Source organism: Microtus oregoni, unplaced genomic scaffold (assembly GCF_018167655.1).
Source record: "Microtus oregoni isolate MIOR12 unplaced genomic scaffold, Mior012 000004F_ref0000308, whole genome shotgun sequence".
NCBI classification, from domain to species: domain Eukaryota; kingdom Metazoa; phylum Chordata; class Mammalia; order Rodentia; family Cricetidae; genus Microtus; species Microtus oregoni.
The window spans coordinates 65,816,500-65,839,327 of NW_024543063.1; the positions used below are offsets into that span (position 1 = coordinate 65,816,500).

The 22,828-nt window shown below is 37.5% G+C and overlaps 1 protein-coding gene across 1 annotated transcript in view; it reads left to right on the top strand.

Moving 5' to 3' along the window:
- The window catches only part of Itfg1 (integrin alpha FG-GAP repeat containing 1), a 125,630-nt gene extending 114,380 nt beyond the window's left edge, over positions 1-11,250 (top strand). Inside the window, exons 15-18 of the mRNA XM_041649592.1 lie at positions 4,497-4,621; positions 5,225-5,307; positions 8,053-8,170; positions 9,897-11,250. Of these exons, the coding sequence (XP_041505526.1) occupies positions 4,497-4,621; positions 5,225-5,307; positions 8,053-8,170; positions 9,897-9,956 (386 nt within the window). The 3' untranslated portion in view covers positions 9,957-11,250. The remainder of the gene's footprint in view (positions 1-4,496; positions 4,622-5,224; positions 5,308-8,052; positions 8,171-9,896) is intronic.
- The last annotated feature ends 11,578 nt before the right edge of the window (positions 11,251-22,828 follow it).

A 22,828-nucleotide genomic window follows, 5' to 3' on the forward strand; every position in this document is an offset into this window, starting at 1 on the left:
TAGATGGGCCATATGGCAGTTCTATTTTCAGTTATTTGAGGGTTTTTTTGTAAAATACTTTATAATGATTTCCATAGTGGCTACTCAAGTTTACATTTTCACCAGCAGTGAATAAGAGTTGCTCTTTTGCCAGGAAGTGGTGGCTCATGACTTTAATCCTAGCACTCCAGAGTCACAGGCAGGTGGATCTCTGAGAGTTCAAGGCTAGCCTGGTCTACAGAGCAAGTTCCAGGACAGCCATGACCGTTTTCACAGAGAAACCCTGTCTTGAAAAACAAACAAGAAGAAAAGAGTTACACTCTCACCAGGCCTCTCTCACAGTAGTAATTTGTTTTCTTTTGTTCATTATTGTTAAATCTGTACATACATATACATGTGTATGCTTTACACACACACACACACACACACACACAACCTCCTGGGTTCCCTCATCCATGTTGACATGTCAGCTGGTCTTTCCACTGTCCAGGTCTTGTTTGGGCTACTATATTGCTGAAATTTTATGGGTACAGTTTTCCTGACCTATATAGGAGACACAGTCTCACAGCAGATGTTTTATTTCTTGATAATAGCTATTTCTGACCAGAGTTAAGGTAGAATCTCAAAGTAGTTTTAATTCGCATTTCTCTGATGGCTGAGATTGTAGAACCTTCTTTGAGTTTCTATTGTCCATCTGTAATTCTATGAGAAGCTTATTCAGTTCATTAGCCCATTTATTGATCAGATATTTTGGTCTTAATGTTTTTTGTTTTTTTTTTTACAGTTCTTTATAGATCCTCAACAGTATTTCCATGCTTGACATGAAATTGAAAAAGCTTTTTTTTTTCTCATTCTGTAGCTGTCTCCTTTGCTGAGCAGAAAGCTTTAGGTTCGTGTAACGCCACTTTGCAATTCTTTGGATTGTTCCTATGTCCTATTTTCAGAAGTCACTGGCCTGTGCCTATTAATCTTAAAAGGCCCTCTCCTTTCACTTTCAAGTCATACGTCATGGTCTGTGTACTCAGCTGACCTGAACTTCATGGCAGTCCTCACAGCCCAGCCTCACTGTGATTTCAGGCATGAGCTAGCACATATACCCAGCTCAGTGTATATTTTGATACCTTTTGGCTCTAGCTGTGTGAGGTTATTTCGATTCCCTTGGTCAACATGTCTGTTTTTGTGCCAGTTCACACTGGTTCTATGGCTCTTGAATTTGGGATCAGGTAATCTGAGATATTTTTAGTATTGACTGTTCTATCAGCTCAGGATGGCCTTGGCTGTTTGGAATCTTATCTACTTCTCTAAGAAATTTAGGATTTTTATTCTAGTACTGTGAAGAATGCCATGGGGATTTTGATAGGCACTGTGATGAATCTGTATCATTTTTTACAACATAGCCATTGTCGCAACACTAATTTTGACAATCCATGAGTCTTAGAGACATTTTCCTTTTCCTATGCCTTTAATTTTTTTCAGTATCTTAAAAGTTTCCTTTGTAGAAGTCTTTTACATCCTTAGAATTATATCTAATTATTTTTTGAAACCTGTCATTAACCTGGATTTCTTCCTCAGCAAGTTTATCATATATTCAAATATATATTGCTTTTGTGTTCTGTAAATTTGCTGTATTTACAAGTCTAAGGGTTTTCTACTGGGGTCTGTAGGGTCTTTGAAGTACAAGATCATTTAACATCTGCAAAAGAATAAATTGACTACTGTTTGTAGCCCTCTTGTTTCTTTCTCTTGTTACATTACCCTAAGACTTCCAGCACTTTATTAACAGTGAAAAGCGGGAATACTATCTTTCTGATTTTTAGATGAAATGGTCATTTTCCCATATAATTATTGCTATATATTTGGCATATGGAACTTTTTATTATGTTGACACATGCTCCTTTTATTCCCTACTTTCTTTGGAGGTTTTATTATGAAGGAATGTTAAGCATTGTCAAAGAACTTTTCTGTGTCCATTGAGCTGTCCTTGTGTTTTCTGTCCTTAAGTCTATTTATATGCTATAATGTACTTACTGGTTTGCATATGTTGAACCAATCTTAGGAAAGAAACCAGCTTGATCATGCTGTATGGTTTTCTTAATGTAGTCTTAAATTAAGTTTGTCATAACTCACTGAGAATTTTCACATCTATGTAAAGATAGACCCTTCCTTCCTTAAGTTGTTTTGGCTGGGTATTTTGTCACAGCAAATGAAGACCAAATACAGCCACCAAACACATAACAGGAACAGCAAAAACAGCTTTAGGATGGGGGGCATGATAAATCATTCTATATTTTAGTTGTCATGTTACCTAAAAAGTTAATTTTCAACAAAATTTATAGGTCATATAGATAAATAGAAATGTATCATATATACATACCAAAAAAGAAAATACGTCTAAGGAACCAGATATTGGAATTAGTAGATATAGACTATAAATCAGCTACCTCTGTATTCAAAGTCTTAAAGGAAAAGAAAGTTAAACTTACTAAGTAAAAAGGATAAATAGAGTCATTTTTAAATCAGATAGGCATAGGAAGGCAACCCAGTAATAGTAACTTCCAGCATGTATGCGTCCTTCAGTTTAGGCCTCAGACCTACCAAAATCAAGTAGGAATTTTGTAGTTGGAAAGTACAGTATTTGAAGATATTAGTAGATGGCTCTGTGATATTTGAGCTAGGAAAATAATCTGAACACTTGAATATATATCAGTTGAAGGTATCCTCTTAAATTGTAAGCAAATAAAAGTGACAGTCTCAGAGACTTGTGGAGACACCATCAAGCATACCAAGATATTGATAATAGAAGTATTAGAGCAAAAACAGGGAAAGAAAAGCAGAAATAATGTGTAAGTCATTGCTAAAACCACCCAAATTTTATGACAAATGTTAATACACACATCTGAGAAGATCTGCAAACCCCAAATAGGGTAAACCCAAAAACCCATATTCAAGCATATCAAGTCTCAAGAAATATTCTTGAAAGCAACACAAAAAAAGGTAACCTATCACATCATATGTAGACAAGAAGGCAGTGGATAATACATTATACATGCTGCAAGGGAAACTATCAGTCAAAGATGGGCAAAACTATCCTTCATATATGAAGTACCCTAGATATGCTCAGATAAACAGAAACAGAATTAATCACACTAGTAGAACTCTTTATCACTTAATAGATCCCCTTTAAGACTGATATAAACAGCAATTTACATAGGGAATTCTAGACCAGTCTGGGCTAGTGACCCCGTGGAAATAACTGTCTGTAGTGAGTATTGTAATATTTCACCTTGAGAAACTGGAAAACATAAAGCATCTAAGCCAAGCAGAAGACAGGAAATAAATGAAGTAGAGAATATAGAAAAACAGCAAATCAAAGGATACTTTAGAAGCATATTTAAAAACTAGCAAACCTTTTCTTATACTGATCAGGACAAAAGACAAAAATCCAGTTTGAAATAGATAACTACTAAGTTCACAAAAATAAGAAGACACACAGATGAACAGTAAGCATTTGAAAGAAGTTAAACATCATTTGTTAGTGGGAATATAAGTTCAACTCTGATATCAGAGAAGCTGCTTCCCAGCCATCAAGATGCTAATAGTAAGTGTTCACTAGGATATGGAAAATTTTAGACCTTCATACAGTTGCTTGTATGTGTATGAAATGGGACAGGTACATTTTACCTTTACATAACATATATACTACATTTAATTGATACATCACGATTGTACATATTTATTTATACAATATAACATTTCAAAACATATATATAATGTATAATGATTAGATTGCGGTAACTGGCAAATCTAATATCTCAAACACTTATGATTGCTTCATGTTGGGAATACAAGAGATTGTCTCTGGTGCCTATTTTGGAATAGGCAATTAATTATCCATATTCTTAGGTATATAATCTAGTAAATACAAAAATATGTATATTAATGTTCATAGCAGTATTATTTAATGATAGTCAAAGGTGGAAATTACTCGTCTATTTATGAAATTAATTAATGAAACAAATGTAGTATGTATCATGCTATTTGACAGTTGATGAAGTATTGAAACATACTATAACATTAACCTTGAGAACATGTCAAGTGAAAGAAGCCAGCTAGAAAGGCCATATTTTGTATGACTATATTTATATGAAGTCTTCAGGATAGACGGCTTAGAGAGATTGCCCACAGCCGCAAGCGTAGCACGGCTGACAAGTAAAGTGTACTAGCCGTGGGCATCGAGTTTTTACTAAAGGTCCTAAAATACATTGTGCTTACTGAGGTGAACTCTTAGGATATCTCAGAGCCATTTGCTATACTTTATAAGAAGATATTATTTATAGTATAGAAATTTTATCTCAAACAAAGCAGATTTTTGTGAACCAATAATCATTAATATTGATTAACTGAAGGTTCATCTCACATATTGTACCTGAATTTAACATTTTAGGACTTCAAGACTTGATGAGTGCAGTATTTTCAAAGGTGTTTTTGTTTGTTTGTTTTTGTCTTCATGAATCTAGCTGGACAGCTCAGCCAGTCAGCACACTTAGCTCTCCAACTACCTTACAATGTACTTGGTTTAGGCCGAAGTGCCAACTTTCTAGACCATCTTTTTGTTGGTATTCCCCGTCCATCTGGAGAGAAGGCAAGTAAACATTTAGTTTATTCACAATCTGTTTTAATATTTACCATTTAAACATTTAAATCCAATAATTTGATTATAATTGAATTTGAATTCAGATACTTTATTGCCTTTAAATAATTAAAAACTGATTCATAGTGACCTGTCTAAGTGTATCTGAGAACGTACCATGATTTGTTATTATATAGTTTTTCCATTTCTTCCCCATTAAACTTTGTGACTTCTTATCCTTTTTATCTGCTATTTCTTCTTAATATCTATCACTTATGGCATAAGTAATATCTGTTAACATAAAAGTAGCATTATTGCAATTATACACAATTTATATTTCCTGACTTGAATTTTCGCTCCAGTCAGCATTTACACATGGCACCTTGAATAATGCCTGCTAAAACTGTCCAGTAAGTATCTGTTAAGTGAATGAATTCATAACACACAAATATAATCCTCTTTACTTAGGATTTCAAATTCTCAAAATACTTGAGGGTTTAGGATTTTGTTTGGTTGGTTGCTTGATTGGTTGGTTGGTTTCTTTTTCATATTTAAACTAATAATTGCTTTTTATATGTGTCTTAGCTATTAAATGTTATTAAATTCTCTTTTCAGTCTATAAGAAAGCAAGAGTGGACAGCAATTATTCCAAATTCCCAGCTGATTGTCATTCCGTATCCTCACAATGTCCCTCGAAGGTAATACCCTTCCTTGTTTGAACTCAATTTGGTAGACATCCAGTGGCATGTTTTATAAACTATAATATTTATATCTGTTTCCCTGGGTGCCCAATGCCTCATTTACTTAGTCAACTTCAAATTATTAAACACACCTACCCTAGTGTTTCATAAGGAATAAATTTCATTCCTATTAGGGCAAAAGACAACTTAACTAGTAATTTATACATATTATATATGTTTAATTTTCACTAGTTGTAAATACTAATTTTATTTATTTGTTTGGTGTGTGTGTGTGTGTGTGTGTGTGTGTGTGTGTGTGTGTGTTTTGCAGTGCTGGGAGTTGAACCCATTGCCTCGTGCATACCAAGCAAGCATTCTACCAATGAGCTACTCTCTTAGCTCCAGTATTTATTAAAATTTTAGATGGGTATATTAAGTGGTATGCTAGAACCAGTACATATCATCTCATGAGTTCACTGTGTCCATCTTTTTCTATCTTTATTCAGTAAAGTCATATTAAAGTCTGTTACTGTGATAGAATTTACCCCGTGAAAACTAATACATGTCATAAAGCAGATTTACGCACCCTGCTAGACAGCTGACTTGTCAGGACATCACTGCATGTATAAGATAACACTAATAAAAGTAGCTGTTTGCCCCTGCTAGACAGCTGACTTGTCAGGACATCACTGCATGTATAAGATAACACTAATAAAAGTAGCTGTTTGCCTGCTTCAGAGCTGGAGTGGATTGAGTTTGGTTTTGTTATTGTGATAAGGTCTCACCATGTCAGCCTTCTGAGAACCTGAAACTACCATGCTTGGCCCTGGTGCCTGGTTTTGTTTTTTTTATTTGTTTGGGGAGTTGTTTGTTTTGTTTTGTTTTTTTCATTTTGTTCTTTTTTTTTTTAATGATCCAGTGTTGTATATTTGTGGTATCTTTCTCTACATGAAGTTGACAAGGAACTATAAAATGTGTATGAGGAGCGGGAAAACTATAGAACATGTAGTAATAATAGAGCACACTGTAATGACTCATTTATGTTTATTGTCATGGACATAGATCAGTATACAACAAGCAAAATGGAGAAATATATATTGTTATCTTAAAAGAAGATATCTGTATATACATGGTCATGTGTGCATATCTCTGACAGAGTATACAAGAAATCTCCTGAGTAGAAAACTGAAGATTAACCTTTTGTTTCTCTTAAAGTGAAAATGACAAATATCTTGATCTTTGGGGAAAAAGATCTTTTAAAAAAAAATAGAACTAGAACAACTCAAGAAGGAAAAGAAACAACCGTTTTAGGGGCTAAAGAGATGACCCAGTAATAAAGAGTGATTGCTGCTCTTGGAGAAGACCCGAGTTCAGTTCCCAACATCCACATTAGGAAAGCTGAGTTCCTCTTCCATAGCCACACATCCATGCATACATGCATGCACACAAAATAAACAAATTATTTTTAAATGTTTTATTAAAACTGGTTTTTTTCTGAACATAATTGTTCACACCTGAAACCCCAGTACCAAGAACCTGAGGCAGGATAGATAATCTCAAGGATACACTGGGCTATATAGCAAGACCCTGTCTCAAAAAAATATGTAAGTTTTATTTTCTACTGTAAGGTACTCAACAATACTCGTTTTTCTTAAGGCTTATACTTACGAATTCCTGAAAAATCCTGTCACAGCTTTCTTCCATAATCAGAACATTTTTCATGTTTCTCTTGCTCTTTCCAAAGAAATATCCTTTTCAAATTTATGTACATAATAAAAACCCTAATTGATTTTTGTTTGAGGTGTATTCTGAGATTTACTGACTAAAGACTAACTAACTTATGGATCAATAAATTTTAATTATGTCAAAATACATCAATAGGTACTTCCTGTTCATTAGAATGATCTTGCCCTTATTAATCTTTTAAAATGAGAACAGAGTCATTTCCTGTTTCCAGGGAGGACAAGAAGCTCTGTGTGCATAACTGCCCACAGAGTTAGTAATAAGACCTCAAATTTAGGCTCTGCCGTGTTTACAGGTGCTGCATTATGTTTAGTGTTTTAAGAGAGAAGACCTGGTTATGTTTATGCTGATGTCATTGTCTACATACTGACATTCTTGGAGAGGCCAGATGACTTTGCTAGTCTCAACATAAAAGTTACTGTAATAATTTTAAAATGTCCAACGTAACATAGAAATGAAGCAAGTTTTACATAGCTGACTCAGACATAAGATTGTTTTACTTGTACTACATGTGTGGGCAGGGGCATCAGAAACTAAGGCTTAGTGAAATCATGTGACTTACAGAGCTGTTAGAGTTAAAAATTTCAAATTCAACACATCAAAATGTTCTTTTTTAAAGACATCTTTAGTTGTCTAAAGTACTATTGGTAAGTTTACTTAATAATTCTGAAGATCAAACTCAAAAACACATGAATATTATATATCCCATCAACAATTCTACTTCAGGGAGATTGGAATATAAATCAGTTGTAAAGTATTGGCCCTGCATACATGAAACCTTGGATTTAATCCCCAAAACCATACATGAAAAAGAAAATTCTAGTTCACTTCTAAGAAAATGATGAATACTTTAGGATCATCAATATTCTTCAAATTATCTAAATTTAATTGCTTTTGTTAGATGAGTGAGCGATTTAACCAATGAAGTTTCATTAATTAATAAGCTTCTTTGCTTTCTGATCTCAATTTAATTGTGTTATTATGTTAAAATTTACAATTTTAATTATTCTGTTTTTACAGCTGGAGTGCCAAATTGTATCTTACACCGAGTAACATTGTCCTACTGACTGCAGTAGCCCTCATTGGTGTCTGCATCTTCATCTTGGCAATAATTGCCATCTTACATTGGCAGGAAAAGGTTTGTTTTTCAGTGTAATTTTGGTTAGTTTACTATGGTACAATGTTTCTCTTCAGAACTGAAGAGCTGGGCTGTATAACTGCATGATGGAGGGAATAGGCTCAATTCCGAGCAGCACACAAAGAAAGAAGAAAGTAATTCCAGATATTCAGCCATAGATGCCAGCAATGTCCTCCAAAAAGGCTTCTGTCACAAAGGAGAGGGTTTTTCTTTTTTCTTTGGACTGCCATGCCTACCAGAATTATGTTTTGCTAACTAAAATTACTATTGTATCTCGCTGCTCTTGTAACTTACGAAAAAGAGAACATGTTGATTATTCTGATAAATATTTATAGATTTGTCACTCTGAAGAAAAATCACTTATGTATGAGAAATAATAACCCAAAATTATATATTAAGATTGTAGACTGACACTGTACTTTGTCTAAAAGCAGCATAACCCAAAGCACTATATATTTCTTGACCTGTGAGAGGAAACTAAGTCCCTTATTTTATCAGGGTCTGGCTGTGGGGTATGTGTGGGGTCACAACAGCTCTGGTGCAGTAGCTGAAGCTGGCTGCTTAGCCATGTACCCACTGTATCACCTGGGACTCTGGGCCTTCTATTTCTTTACCCAGTTTTCACCTCTCTCAGCTGCTGCTATTTTCCATCCTCCCAATGCACCTTTCCTACACATCTGCCAAAAGCCCTCTTCTTTCTACACTTTTCAGCCTGTTTCCCCTAAAAAATCAACTATTATATCTCAAAATGTTTTCTCTTCATCGCTGTCTCTCAAAGTTTCTGTCTCCATTTCTAATTGTAACAATGATCTATCTCTACCAGGATCACTCACCCCAAAGCCAATATTCTAAACTTCCTCTCTCCCCTCTCTGACTCATCTTCAGTGTTAGTCAGCTGCCTTCCTGAGGACCCCTGTAGCTGCCCCCATGTCTGCCTTCCTCAGCTCCAGGCTGGTGTCTCCGACTCCAGTTCTCCCCTGTCTGCTGCAGTAGACCCTGCACTCATTATCTGTCACTCACCCTCTTGCTCACTTCAGGCAACTACCACTGTCTAAGACACACGCGTGTTCCTTCCCCAGGCCCTCACACTCCTAGCTTGTGTGTTCCATTTCCTCTCCTGTGTTCCACCTCCTACACTCGCCAGGCTTCCTCATGCTAAACTCCAGTTTGAGATGAACGCCCCTTCCATTTCCATAAACAATATTTTCAAAGTTTGCCCTTTCCTCACTCAAACCCAAAATAATACAGTTAGGGTCAATCTGCTGCATGGTAGGTTTTGTTTTCATCCTTTCTAGGCTTTAAATGCTTGAAGAACAAAATATAAAACTTTTTTTTTCTATCTTACTAGGAGAAGATGGTCAATTAAAATCTGCTAAGTCAATAAGCTAACTAAGACATAATAATCATCTTACTATAATTAGTTTAGATTGACTTGTTAACAGTAGTGTTAACAGTGATTCTATTCTAGCATCTAATGTTTACTCTTGCTTTCAAGGAGAGAGTAAGTAATGATAATGTAAACATTTCTTTTGATTTTTAAATTCAAGTAATATATCCTTAATCATATAATAGCTACTAGATCTATACAAATATTTTATAATATAGCTGAATTATGAAAATCATACCTGTTGTGTTCTAAATTTCTTTGATATTTTAAAAAACTATGTTTCAGAAGTGAATCTTAATATTTTCTGAGCACTTAAATTACTCTACAATTCTCTTCCAGAAAGCAGACGACAGAGAAAAACGACAGGAAGCCCATCGGTTTCATTTTGACGCTATGTGACTTTGCTTTAAGTATACATAATGGAACTCACTTGATTAGTGAAAGACTACATTTTGACTCATAGTAAAAAAAAATGGATTTGAGATATTTATAAATTATGCCATCGTGTCAATTATTGGAAAATACTAAAATAAATATGGCCTGGATATCTCATAAAGTTTTTTTTAAGCACTTTGTATGTAATAATTGGGGTTCTTTACTCAGTAGTACTGAACATTTCCATTCCTTTGTGGGATAGTTGCATGGACTCTTGTGTGTTTGCACTTATAATCTTACTAGAATAATGAAGGTGGAAAGACATGTAAATAACAATATTTAAATGAGCTGGGGCAGAAGCACTGTTCCACCTGAATTGATCTTGCTTCTTATCTTAAAAAATACAAACTATACTTTCATAAATATATGGCAGATGAAGTTATTAAACTAAGATTTATCACAGATCAGAGCTCTCATGAATGGCACAGAGTAAGACTAATTAGCCTGGCTCTGGGTCACAGTAGGACAGACTGCCTCGGATACCTGGCTCTACAACTTAATAGTTATTTGAATTTGGCGATTGCTTAGCCTCTCTGGAAGCCTCAGTCTTGTTTATATGGTGAGGTTAACTGGCCTGTTCACTTGAGTTATCATCAACAGTAAATTGTATGATGTACATGATGTGCGTAGCTCAGTGTTTAATTGTACAATAAGTGTTCATCAAGCAGCAGCTGTCATTGCTGTTCAGGTGATTTTATTTGACTGCTATAGATAATTATCAAAATATAGAGAACTGATAGTTATCTTAAACATAAGGACATATTCTTGGGAAACTTAAATTCTTGGTGGTACATATCTTATAAAAAATTATTTGTTCAACTAAATGTTCTCCATGAGTAAATGTGTCCTTAAAATTGGTATTTGAATGCTAAATCCTTGTGCGATAATGAGAAGCATTTGGTCTTGGGAAAGAAAGCTGACACAGGCGGGACCCGGAAGTGCTCGTGCGCCAGGACATTTCTGTCCTCGGGCTGGGAAGTCTCTCATCTCTGTGCAGGCCTCAGAGTTTATATTGTGAACTTCGCATTGCCACAGTTTACTTTAAAATTATTTAAATCTAGAGGTCAGGAGAGCGGTTATAAAATCATTATCACAGCTAACAGTGTTCTGATTAGCAAGACATGCTATGGCTGTAAAATATAAAAATTTCTGAGAAAGTTTTGTTCATGTTATTCGTGAATGCAGGGTGTGCGTTCATTTTTCTTTCTATCTAAGCATGTTAATATATCTTCTAATAAAAACTCCTTACTGAATGAAAGCACTGTGGTGAGCACTTGAGTAATTTTTTTGGCGCTTTAGAGGACAGCAAGTAGATGAGGAGCACAGTGAAGTAACTTGCCTGTTCCCTCCAGGAGCCGCGGACAGGACTCAGGTCAGCCCATACTTTTACAGAGATCATGAAGCTTAGCACCTTGCCATTGGTAAAACGTGAATTCTAAAACTTACTTGGAGTCAGGATCTAGAAGGAATAGTGTTATAGATAAAATGTTAGTGACAATTAAAATATATTTGGTGGCAATAATATTTCTGTATTACCAAACAAAACTTTGATATTTATTGGGTGTAGCAGGTTTTTAAAAAAAAAAAAAATGTGAGACCAGGTAGTGGTGGCTCATTCCTTTCATCCCAGCACTCCGGAGGCACAGACAGGTGGATCTCTAAATTCATTTCCAGTCTGATCTACAGAGTGAGTTTCAGGACAGCCAGGACTACACAGAGAAACTTTGTCTCAAAAAAACAAAACAAAACAGTGTCACTACACTGAAATTCCACAAAGATCCTTCTGTTAGTTTTACAAGTTCTGTTGGAGAGAGCAGACACAACTGGACACCCCAACTTTGTGGCTTCTAATTAGTCACTTCATGGCAAGCTTTGGTTTCTTCATCAAACAAGGATAGTGAGAAACACCTGCCGTGAAGACCTTTCTAGAGCCCAGGAATGGCAGTGTCCATACGGAAGGCTCAGGGAACATGCAGCTCCTTTCCTTCCCCTGCTGACTCCCGGTACAGCAGCCAACCATCACGTCCTGGTGTTCTCTGCAGGGCTGTATTTCAGTGGTCCTCCTGAGGAATGACAAATGATTAAAGTTTACAGTCAGTCTGGAGAGATGGTTCAGTGCTTAAGACTCAAGCTGCTCTTCCAGGTTCAATTCCCAGCACCCACTGGAGGCCCATAACCATCTCCAGTTCCAGTTCCAGGGGATCTTACACCCTCTTCTGACCGCCACAGGAACCAGGTACAAATGTGGCACATAAACATCCAAGTGAGCAAAACACTCCTAAATAATCTAAAAGAGGCCTAACTCAGAAAATGCCATAAACACATTGCCAAAGCTCTGTTGATTTGGACTCAACATCACATTTCCTGTCATTCTTACAAATACCTAAAAGTTACTTCAAAGGAATCTGAAAAGTTAAATTATGTCCCAGAGACCTGGGTGCTAAACCAATCCTTGTAAATGACTTAAAGCCAGCCTGACTTTCCACTTCCTGGTTATTCTTAAGCTAGTAAAACAATTCCCAGGCTAAGAGATGCCTGTGGTCAACAGCTGTGCCCAAGGAGACGGAAGGAAGCTGGGACAGAGTGGAAAAGGAGGTATATCGCGCCCTAAGCAGAGCACTCCAAGAGGAGATAGCATCCCCTCTCCTGACCTGTCCACAAGGCAGAAGGCTGAATTCCACCCTCAAGTCATCAGCTCAGAAACCTCTACCCAGAAAAAGGAGGGGGAGCAAGGAAACAGTATGAAACATTGTGAATTGCAAAAGATAGCACAATAGAAACTGTACTTTTAAAAATGTTTTTAAAAAGATAATTTTATACCAATTAATTTAGAAGTTTATACAAAATTGATTCTCAGGAAAATATCACCAAAATGGACTTCAAAAGAAAAATATGGAATTCTCTAGCTGATTCTGTGATGTTATACTGAGGCCTTCTACCTCGAGTAACACACACGTATGGTAAATGAGAAGTAGTAAAAAGAATAATGAAATGCATGAGACATGAGACTAGAAGAGGAAGATCAGCAAGAACAGTGAGCTGAGGGGCAGCTGGGGAGAAACATGCTGAATAAGAGCAACACACACACACACACACACACACAAAGATACCATAATGAAACCCAATGCTTTGCTACCTTGAAAATAAATTTTTAAGAACATAGAACTTATCATTTGGATGTCCTAAAGTGCCAACAGTGTTTTGCTCTCAGCCTCATCTAAAGAGAGCGCATTTACCCAAGATCACTGGTCACTTCCTAATTGTTTTCAGGATGGGGCTCAGGAGGCTCAGCCCCTCCCTGAAGGGTTGCTGTCAGCAAGTGGTTGCTTGGGGAGGGGTGATATTTTCTTCAGGGTTGTAGTCACTACTAATGTACGTGCTTATATAAACAACCCCTCACCATGCTGATATATACAACCCTAATTAAAAATTTGTTACCAAAAAAGGAAAAAAAAATATACGAAAATGGAAGGGCAACTAACTGGGGGGAGGAAAGAGATCAGTCGAAGTGGAAGAGAACAAGAGAGGGTCATAGGGCGTGAATAGGACCAGAGTCCATTATATTCATATATAAAATGGTCAAACCCTAAATGTGCATGAACTAAATACGTACAGTAAAAAACTGACAGATCCATAAGGAAAAATAGGTGACTGTACCATTTAAATCAATAACATTTCTCTATAGTTAATGATTAAAAACAGGAAAAAAAACATGAAAGCTAGGTAGTTGGGATGGCTCAAATGTAAAAGTGCTCCCACCCAGTACTGGAAATGGAAGTTCAATCCCAGGAGTCCACCTAAAGGCAGATGCGGAGAACTGGCTCTACAGAGTTGTCCTCTGGTCTCCATATGTGTGCTATGGCAAGGACGCATATCAAAATCACATACCACATACACACAATATTAATAGTTTTTATCAGTTTAGAAATGACCTGAAAACAGTCAAACTAATTGATACTTATATAATATTCTGCCTAACAACAGGAATGGGATTAGAACAGAAATCAATGAAGTATAAGGGTGAATCACTTTATAAAAGTCAATAAATTGAAAAGTATTATTGTCCAGCTAATCAGGAAAAAAGATAATGGAGGTGAGTTAGCATAATGATGAAAGAAAGAGAAGACACCATGCTAGTCCTACAGACAGTAAAAGAACAAATTATGCCCAGACATCCATCAGTAACTTTAAACAACAAGTTACTAAAGTCATCCAAGAGAAACCAATACTTTCTAATTATGATTTCCTTACAATTAAAGAAAACTTAGCAAAGGAAACTAAGGGGAAATGATCTAACTGGAAAACATTTAAGAATGAAGTACTATTTTATACATTCCTTTGGGAGAAATAGGAAAGGAAGGAATTCTTGAAAACTCCTTATAAGAGGCCGTGAGTCTGAATAAGAAAACCAGCACAGATATTATGAAGAAATAAAATGTCTGGTTATTATATGTCATCACACAGACATACACACAAACAAAAAAATCAATAAATAGAAAACAGTATCCAGAAATAGACTAAAAGGTAGTTCATAACCAGAGCCGCATTCATGCAAGACTGATTCGGTATTTGGAAAACCAAAGCAGCTGATTCATCATATTAACAAAAATTTAAAAATCCTTTCAATGACGACAGACATTCCTAATTTTTTATTATAAATCTAAAGAACTTCCTTAATAATAAAGACATGCATTTAAAAATCTACAGCTAAAACAATCTAAGAATGTTCTGTTCTCACTAAGATTACAGCTAGTGTCCACTTATGAGTGAGTACATACAATGTTCATCTTTCTGGGTCTGAGTTACCTCACTCAGGATGGTGTTTTCTAGATCCATCCATCTGCCTGCAAATTTCAAGATGTCATTGCTTTTTACTGCTGATTAGTACTCCATTGTGTAAATGTACCTCATTTTCTTTATCCATTCTACAGTTGAGGGGCATCTAGATTGTTTCCAGGTTCTGGCTATTACAAATAATGCTGTTATGAACATAGTAGAGCAAATGTCCTTGTATGACTGAGCATCCTTTGGGTATATGCCCAAGAGTGGTATTGCTACTTGAGGTAGGTTGACTCCCAATTTTCTGAGAAACCACCATACTGATTTCCAGAGTGGTTGTACAAGTTTGCATTCCCACCAGCAATGGAGGAGTGTTCCCCTTACTCTACATCCTCTCCAGAATAAGCTGTTATTGATGTTTTTAATCTTAGCCATTTTGACGAGTGTAAGATGGTATCTCAGAGTTGTTTTGATTTGTATTTCCCTGATGGCTCTTATGGGGCTAGCAAGAAACTTGACACTAGAGAAATTTCCAGGAATCCACAAGGATGACCCAAGCTAAGACCCTAATAGAGGAGACGGTGCCTGAACTGGCCTTGCCTTGTAGTCTGATTAATGAATACCACCATAGAACCTTCATCAGGCAACTGATGGAAACAGAGGCAGAGACCCGAAGCAGAGCACTGGGCTGAACTCCCAAAGTCCAGTTGAAGAGTGGGAGGAGTGAGAATATGAGCAAAGAGGTCAAGACCATGATGGGGACACCCATTGAAACAGTTTACCTGAGCTATGGGAGCTCACCAACTCCAGCCAGACAGGGAAGGAACCAGCATAGGACCAAACTAGACTTTCTGTAGATGGCAGTTGCATGACTGGGGCAGACTGAGCGGTCACTGGCATTGGCACCAGGATTTACCCCTACTGCTTGTACTGGCTGTTTGGGAACCCATTCTCTTTGGATGGATACCTTGTTCAGCTCAGATATATTAGGGAGGGCCTTGAACCTTCCCCAAAGTAATGTGCCTTACCCTCTCTGAGGAGTAGATGGGGGGGTGGGGGGAAGGTAGAGGGAATGGAAGGAGTGGAGGGAGTGGGAACTGGGATTGATATGTAAAATGAAAAAAAAGATAGTTTGTTTTTTTAAAAATAAAATAAATAATATTAAGTCTTTGTGTGTTTATTCGGGAGCCATCAGTCCCAACGAAAAACTCCTACAATGGGGCATGTTCTTAGTGATAGACATGGGAAGGTCCAGCCCACAGGGAGACTGTGCTATCTCTGGACAGGTGGTCCAAATTGAGCAAGCCAGGGGAACTAGCCAGTAATCTGCATTCCTCCTTGGCCTCTGCATTCCTCCATGGTCTCTGTATCAGTTTCTGCCCCCAGATTCCTGCCTTGAGTTCCTGCACTGATTTTCCCTGCTAGCTGTAGGAATAAGGGAACCTGGTCCTCCTCAAGTTGCTTTTGGTCATTGGTGTTTATCACAGTATCACAGCAATAGAAACCCTAGCTAAGACAGTAGCCTACCAGCCTGGCCTTTAACTTTTCAGTCCTCCTGCGTCGGCCTCCCAAATGCAAAAGATTACCAGCATGGTAAAAAAAAAAAAAAATCAAGCACACACAAAAATATTAATCAAGGATCTAACACAGTATGCATCTTATCTCTGTGGAGTAATTTATAAAACTTTAGGAATAGACACCAAAAAAAGTTCTTTTTTTTTTTTTTTTTTTTTTTTTTTTTGGTTTTTCGAGACAGGGTTTCTCTGTGGCTTTGGAGCCTGTCCTGGAACTAGCTCTGTAGACCAGGCTGGTCTCGAACTCACAGAGATCCACCTGCCTCTGCCTCCCGAGTGCTGGGATTAAAGGCGTGCGCCACCAACGCCCGGCCCAAAAAAAGTTCTTAAATAAATCCATACCCTAGGTATAAGGATCAAAATTATAGATAACCAAATCCTTCCTAACTCCAATCAGTACTCCAGTACTCTAAGTGGGGGTTGTAGCTACTATCATTATTGTTGTTATTCCTGAAATTGATAAGTGTTTCTTGTTTTGTTTTGTTTTTCAAATAGGGACTCTCTGTATAGCCCAGAGATCCATCATCTGCCTCCTAAGTACCACCACGTAAAGGTGTATGCCACCATGCTGGGAACTGCTGTTTCTAAAATGTCTCCAGAAAGACAAAGCCAGATATAACCAAGATAAGTCTGAAAAAGAACAAGGACTTGTCCAACGTATGTCAAATTATAATGATTAATAAATTATGGAACCGCTGTTAGGGGTCTAGGGACACTCAAAGATTCACCATGGCCATTAATAAATTTTAATAGGTACTGATGCCCAAGAGCACTCCCGAGACACAGGCCCTAGCAGCATCTGCCAAAGGTTTATGAAGGCAAAACCACAAGATTACATGTATTCTGTCTACATGTAGACAGGCTCTAGTTTTAACATATATATCTTATAGCTGCTCTAGTCATCTTTTAAACAGAGTAAACAGGTTTAATTATAAAACAAAAACAACAGTCTTATAACCTACTATCTTTCTAAAACAACAAATTTTACAAGATCAACTGATTTAAAAATAGTCCTCAACATTGGGGGTGGGGGGAGTGGGCAGCTAGGGTACAGCCTATACAAGTTAGGGGCTTACATGTTAGAGTCTTCTTCTTTTATTTTTGGTCTCTCAAGCATACTTTACATGTAATGTTAACCATCACACTGGTAAGCAGACCAAGAAGAAAGTTTTAACAGTAAATGTAGCTGAAACAAGTTACATGAAGACTAAAGCTTAATAATACTCCTAACTTTCAAGCATATTGAGAGTAAGTGTGATGTGTAAATGAATAAGCTTCTGGATCTTTGAGGGTTGGGATTGCTGTGGTTGGGGTTTTTGGTTTGAATTGGTTTGGTTTTTGAAACAGTCTTGGAGTAGCCAGGCTGGTTTTGAACTCTTGATCTTTTGTAGGTATTTCCAAGCTCGGATAATTATTTATAGCTTAATATAAGTAACTTCATGATTCTGGAGAATCTGGCTTCCAAGTCAAAACAGGCAGTAAACTGCCCAGGAAGAGTGGGCGTTGTGGCAGAGGAGCCAAAACCGAGGGCCTGACTGAGCTACACAGCCAGGCAGCTAGCTCAAATTCAGCAGCAACCAAAACAAGAAAAGCGCTCATCAGTAAGGCACTGTTTAACGCCTGGAATGCACTAACATTAACAACCTCTGTCCATCACAGCACTCTATAAAAAGGATGAAAACAAAAATGAAGATAATATTTTTCAGTGCATGCAACTGCTTAGGACTCAACATACAGAAATTAGACTAGAATAGTTTCTAAAGAAAAGTACATAACAATAAAAATCAAGCAAAAAGACTGACAGTCTTATAGCTGACAACAGTCAAATGCTGGTGCTATGTGGAGCACTGAGCCTTAGGTTCTTGGAGGCTTTGTAAACAATGGCGGCTCTTACTTTCATTGAAGGTTTTCTGTAAATTCACACCTCTAGTCTCCTCTACAGAGATAAACTCGAGGCACGGAACATGCTGCATCCCCTGCCCTCTGCAGATCCCACACATGCTTCTATCTACTGAGGTACAGTCACAGCCCTAAAAATATCATAAAATTTTCTCAAAGATCTCTTTTTAGATAATACATCTATAAATGAGATTCATTACAAATCCTAGGTTATATATTTTATAGAACAAAGTAAAAATTTTAGTTAATTATAACTTTATATGCCTTACACACACACACACACACACACACACACACATATGTCGAGGGTATATATTTATATATGAGTTGTGTAAATCACTAGTGTATAGTTATTGTTTTATTATTAAATAATACATGTACTTCCACCAGTACAAATATTCCTAGTTCATCAAGTCTTTAAACTGAATTTCCAACAAATTGCTATTTCCTAATAAACACTTGGTGCTAGAGACACAGCTCAGCAGCTAAGAGTATTTCCTGCTTCAGAGGACCCAGGTTTGTTTCTAAACACCCATGTGGTAGCTCACAACTGTCCATAACCCATCCCAGGGAATCCTGGCCCCCAGGGGTACCAGGCACACGTGGTACAGGTACTTAGATGCACACAAAACACTCGTCTCATGAAAGTAAATGTATCCTTCTTTAAGTTATGCTTTAAGGCTCAACTACAGTGCAGTGCACAGAGCTTTCCTGGCAGGCATGTGCGCCTGGGTTAGATCCTCACTACAGAAAGTGGCAGAGGCCTAAGGAGAAGAGAGAAAAAAGAGAAAATGCTTAAAGTCAGGTATGATGGGTGGTACATACCTATAATCCCAGCACTTAGGAGGGAGACTGAGCCACAAGGAAGGTTGCAAGTTTTGAGGTTAGCCTGGGCTACACAGTGAGCACCATACACCATCCAGGGCTACATAGCAAGACCCTGTCTCAAACTGTTTTCATTTTAATGCTATAGTCACAAAACCAAGAGTGTAGTTCTGTGGTAGATAGAACCCTTGCCTGGCATTCTCAGGGTCCCAGACTCAATTCCCAGTACCACAAAAGAAAAAAGTGGAGGGAGGGGTAGGAAGGAGAGGGGAAGGGAGGGGAGAGGAGGGGAGAGGAGAAGCAAAGAGAAGAGAAAAAAAGAAAAATGAAAAAAAAAACAGTTTCATATTACATGGATAAACAAGAATTTCTATCAGCTAACAATAGATTCAAACAAGAAGTAAACAGACATTTCAAAATGAGATTTTAGCTTTAAATTTATCTTTGAAGATACCATTTATGTTATCAATTTTATCCTAATAAATATAATGAGTCTTTGTCTTTCACAGTGAAGTGAAAGTAATTGGTGACCAGAAATCTTCCTGATAAATTGAAGTTTTCCTGATAAAGTAAAATTTAGAAAACTACTATCAAAAAAGTCAATATTTCATAAAACTGTCATAATTTGCAATTTTATTAAAAATTTGGAAACAAGTTTTGCTGATAGTTTACCTTAAGACTTATTTTTGATTCCCTTGATGTTCTTTGGGGTTACTAACAACTGGATTCGTGTATTGTGATCTGAACTGAATGACATTAGCCTGTAACAAATTAGCATGTTACAAATTAGTGCACCCCTAACACCCATGTGGCTACATCTGAAGACAGGGTCTCTAAAGAGATAATTAATATTAAACAAGGTCATACTGTTGGTTTCTTTGCTAATCAACTGGGGCCCTTATAACAAGTGGAAGAGATGGGAGGAATGTGGAGTTAAAAGCACTTGTGGTGGCCTTCAAGGCGGGGAAGAGCGAGCAACAACAGGCAAGCTTGTTGGCACCTTTCTCCCAATCCTCCAGTCTCCTAGATGCCCATGGCACAGGATACTAATTCACCCAAAACATTTTTTTAAAAGGTACTTTTGCCTTTTCCTTCCCTACACCTGCCCCCACCACAGCTCTATAGTGTGCAGTCTTCACTCACTGAGATCCTGTATAATTCTGGTTTTTCTCTCAATTTCATCATTATTGTAGCCATACTTGCACACTAATGTAGGGCGGTTTTATTATTCTTTAATAAAATAGATTTTCTGTGGATCAGAGTTTGGTAAGTTATAAATCCCTTTGTCCTCCTTAGCTGTGTTTCTGAATTAGTCAGCTTGGGCTGCCACAAAAAGTTGTAGACTCAGTGGCTTAAATAGTGGCCTTTATTGTCTCACAGAGCTGGAGGCTGGAGTCCCACATCAAGGCACCAGCCAATTCAGCTTCTTACGAGGATTCTCTTTCTGGCTTGCAAATGACTATCTTGTCCTCGTATGGCCTTTCCTTGGTGACGGTGTGATGAGAACAAGCTTTCTTTGCTCTTATGGTGACACTCGATTCAACAGTTCAGAACTCTGCCTTTACAGCCTCAATCAACCTTCAGTATTTATCGAGGCCCCCATCTCAAAACACGACCCACACTTCGTAAGAGGTTTAACTTCCACTGTTTAGGGAACATAAGCATTGTCTCTATGCATAGCAACGCACCTTTATAGTTAAGAGTTCCCAAACTACCGAAAAGAAGCAACAAAGCCCACTAAGTATACAAACGTCCTGATAAAATGCTGCTACTTCCATCTCAAACCTCCTACCTCAGTCTTCCAAGCGCGGAGATTACAGGCATGTTCGATCATGTCTATTATTTTTTTAATGATTCATTTCATTAATAAGTCAATGACAAATGGCCCTCTTTTTCTTTTTTCTTTTCTTTTCTTTAAAAACAGGGTCTATGTGGCCTTGGCCAGTCTGGAACTCACTATGCAGACCAGGCTGATCTCAAACTGATAGAAATCTACCTGCCTCTGCTGGGATTAAAGGTGTGTGCCACCATGCCCAGCACAGACAGCACTAATGAAATGTTTCTCTTACTTGGTTAAGAGAAAACCAAATCTGAACTACAGGAATGATCCTATGCAAAGGGGCAGAGGCTGTATATGCCCAAAGGACTGGCCACAATACTACAAAAACAGGGTCCTTGATCACCCCCAATCTGGCAAGTAATGTAGGAACAGAATGAGTGTTACTGAGTGGTCTTTTTCTTTTGATTTAGCTTACATATGACCACACGGAAATCTCATGTGGGTTCTGCTTTATTACATTTTTTTTTACCACAGTGCATCTAAAAGACAGGTGTCTTAAGGGGGTCGCTAAATTAGCATTCACAACTGAAGTCTACTCCCGAGCCGTTAGACTGGAGAAGTCTTTCTTTCTTCTATCAACATGATTCTATCAATAAAGGCCACAAAGCTAAGTGAGTAGGAGGCATTTACTTTTTTAATTACCGTGGTTTCCCTAATCTATCCCTTTTACCCCTTCAACTTGGCCGCCAGATTAATCTTCACAGAACTCCATGACTCCACTAATGAAAATGATTCCCTTGGCCTAAAAATCAAAGTACAAACTGCTATATTTAACATTCAAGCAAGCCTCCAAATCCTAAGGCATTAGCCTCCGAGGGTTCAACCGCTAATGGAGCAAACATCACTTTCTAAGTGTCTGTATTGGACATGTGCAGAGTTTCCCTATCACCTCTCCCTGACCAATACAGAATAATTACTATTTGCATATCATCTACACTGTGCTCAGTATTATAATTAATCTAGAAATGACTGAAAGCCTACGGGAGAATGTGTAGCATACATGATCACCATTTCCTCTGAAGGACTGGACAAGTGCCAACTGAGGTAAGGGACAGGTGTCCTAAAACCAGTGTTTCCTGGATACCGAGAAACAACTGTGCCTCTATATTCCAAGTCCACCTTATCTTTAATTTTTATTTCCAGAACCTGACACTTGACTATCTCTCCTACCTCTCTCACCTTCACTCGCCAGCCAAAGCCTTTCCATTCTTTTTTCTCTTCCATAGTCATTCTCTGATGACATCACATCTCTGATGACATCATATCTCTGATGACATCACATCTCCGATGACATCATATCTCTGATGACTTTTTTTTTCAGTCAACAACTATGCATTATTGATCCAGAAACTCAAAAAGCGTCTCAATTTCTTTATCCACTGTTGCCCAGGACTCAGACTGAATTATTACTTATTGGCCCCGTTTATCATTATTTTATTGGTGGGAAAGGTTCTGGAATGCCTTATTGGCTGATTCTTGGGTGCAGTTTTAATTGAACTGCAGGTGATTAGCTTAGAAACCGAAATCACACAACTTTCATAACCACTGAAGCACACAGCAAATGAGTTAAACAACTTTATGTTAATTAATGTTAATTTGTTTTATTTATAAACTTGTGAATTACTTACACTTTTGTGCCTTTCTTGGAGACAGTCAAGAAAAGAAAGAACTTGACACCCTTGGGATATTTTGTTCAGTTGCCGGACATTCTAACTTAGCTATAATTCGCTGGACAAACATTTATGTGTCCGATCTATTACTGCAGGGCTTAATACTAGTTGTCTCCCCAACAGCATCATTGTTAAGCATGCACAGAACTCATGCCAGTAACTATGTGAGGTGTGAAATAACGACTGTAGCATGCCTACATTCAAGTAGTTGCTGTTTCAATGGGATGAAGGGAGTTCTGTGACCAAGGC